Source organism: Hipposideros armiger, unplaced genomic scaffold (genome assembly GCF_001890085.2).
Source record: "Hipposideros armiger isolate ML-2016 unplaced genomic scaffold, ASM189008v1 scaffold_43, whole genome shotgun sequence".
NCBI classification, from domain to species: Eukaryota; Metazoa; Chordata; class Mammalia; order Chiroptera; family Hipposideridae; genus Hipposideros; species Hipposideros armiger.
In genome coordinates, this window is record NW_017731393.1 from 16,823 (window position 1) to 19,360 (window position 2,538).

Below are 2,538 nucleotides of genomic sequence, written 5' to 3' on the forward strand. Positions count from 1 at the left end.
GGGCTCTACTCTCTCAGCAGCATGGTGACAGTGCCCTCCAGCAACTGGGACACCCAGACCTTCACCTGCAACGTGGCCCACCCGGCCAGCAGCACCAAGGCAGAAATAACAGGTGAGAGCACAGACATGGAGAGGGCGGCCAATAGGACACAGGCCTGGGCAGCCCTCCTGTCTGCATGGACCACGTGGACCACGTGGCAAAGACGGCTGACCCAGCAGCCCAGGGCAGCAGGCAGGGCGCTGTTGGCCTCCTCAACCTGAAGTCCCCTAAGCTTGGGGAGAGTTCATTTGGGGGTTTCCACCAGGCCCTGGGTGGGCAAAGGCTGGACACCCCGACCCCAGACTCTTGGCCCACAGAAGTGGGCACTGGTCTCAGACCTACCAAATGCTGGCCTTGACCTAAGCCCACCCCCAGGGCCATCCCCCCAGGTCCCGGCAGGTCCCAGTAACCCCTGTCTTCTCTCTCTACAGTGTCTAATGGACTCACAGAGCCTGATTATTCCAACTATCCCAAATGCCCACGTAAGTCAGCTGCCACCAGGAGGTGGCCCATGGGGGGACAGTGTCCAGGCAGGCCCACCTCTGTGCTGACCTCCGACCTTGTCTCCCACACCAGCTCCTGAGAACCCAGAAGGGCCATCGGTCTTCATCTTCCCTCCAAAACCTAAGGACACCCTCATGATCTCCCGGGCACCCGAGGTCACGTGTGTGCTGGTGGACGTGGTGCAAGATGACTCCAACGTCAAGTTCACCTGGTACGTAGACGGTAAGGAGGTAAACACGGGCAAGATAAAGTCGGAGGAGGTGAAGTACAACAGCACCTTGCGCGTGGTCGGTATCCTCCCCATCCGGCACCAGGACTGGCTGCAGGGCAAGGAGTTCAAGTGCAAGGTCGAGAACGACGCCATGCCAGCCCCCATCGAGAGGACCATCTCCAAGGCCAAAGGTGGGACACGCACAGGCGAGGGCAGGGTCATGGGGGGTTGGCCCCTGCCTGGGAATGACCGTCTGTGCTGACCTCATCCCACAGGTCAGATCCGGGAGCCACAAGTGTACATCCTGGCCCCACACGTGGAAGAGCTGACCAAGAACACGGTCAGCGTGACCTGCCTGGTCAAAGACTTCTACCCGCCCGACATCCACGTGGAGTTTCAAGGCAAAGGACAGCCAGAGCGAGAGAACAAGTACAGCACGACCCCGCCCCAGCGGGACGCCGACGGGTCCTACTTCCTGTACAGCAAGCTCACCGTGGACAAGGGCAAGTGGCAGCAGGGAGACACCTTCACGTGTATGGTCATGCACGAGGCCCTGCACAACCACTCCACCCAGAAATCCATCTCCCAAAACCCGGGTAAATGAGCCACGTTTCCGGCGCCCCAGCGAGCCCCACCCCGTGTACACACCCGGGCCCCCGGCATGAAATAAAGCACCCAGCACCACCCTGGGACCCTGTGATGCTGTCATGGTTCTTTCTGAGACACAGCTCAGGCTGGCTTCTGAGACTGGTTGTCACCATCAGGGGGAGAGAGGCAGTCCCACCCGGGCGAGATGCAGAGCCTGTGGGTCTGCACAGGACGCCCAGGACAAGGGAGGGGGCTTCCCCAGCTGGGGCTACTCATCAGGCGCCCCAGTCAGTGGCTGCTCCAGGCTGGAGGTGTGGACGGGGGACAGGGCCCCTCGGTAGCCCCTCGGGATATGAAAATCCGGCTACCCCATCTCTGTACAAGTCTGCGCTGAGACAGTGTGTCCTTGTCTCCCGGGTTACCCATGCACTGGTCTCTCTGGGGCTCTGTGTCCACACAGGAGGCATGCCTGGCCCATGGGGTGGGGACAGGCCTTCCTTGCCCTCGCGATCAGGCCCCCCACACTCCCTCAAATGCAGTGGCTCTTCCTGGCCTTGTGTCTGCCTGGGGCCAGGGCTGTCCACTCCTGAGCACTCATCTTCACNGGCTGATGGGAGTGCTGGGAGCCTCCCCTAGAGGTTCAGAGAGCTGTCAGAGCTATGCAGGTGAGCAGGGCAAGTGGCAGAACAAGGAGCCTCCTCTGGGGGTAGGGGTTGCTGGCAGAGCCATGCAGAGGTCAGCAGGGCAGGTGGGAGTGTGGGAGGCTGCCCGTTGAGCTCTTGGGAGTTGGCCGAGCTATGCAGGTGAGCAGGGCATGTGGAGGGCAGGAAGCTGCTCTTGGAGGTCGGGGGAGCTCACAGATCCGCATGTGAGTAAGGGCAGGTGGAAGGACAGGGAGCTGCCCCTGGAGGTCAGGGGAGTTGGCAGAGCTACGCAGGTGAGCAGGGGCAAGTGGCATGGCCGGGGCTGCCCCAGGAGGTCACGGGACTCTCAAGCAGAGGTGAGCAGATGGGTGGAGAGTGACCATAGGGCAGTAGGGGAAGAGGGCTGCTTTGGCCAGGAGCTGCAGGGAGGAGAGCAGGGCAGTTGCCGGTGTGCATGTCTTGCAAGGACTCTGCAAGGCGTCTGGCAGAGGTAGGGAAAGGGTCCAGCTGGTTAGTTGAGGGGCCCAGTGCAAGGGAAACAGAGACCCAAG

General features: G+C 61.6%; 1 gene segment (V, D, J or C); it reads left to right on the forward strand.

Annotated features, from left to right (window-relative positions):
• The first annotated feature begins 6 nt into the window (after positions 1 to 6).
• Positions 7 to 1,453, forward strand: LOC109381034 (Ig gamma-1 chain C region-like). The segment is given in 4 exon segments: positions 7 to 112; positions 472 to 522; positions 617 to 946; positions 1,031 to 1,453. Coding segments are annotated over 4 exon segments (801 nt in total).
• Positions 1,454 to 2,538: the final 1,085 nt, after the last annotated feature.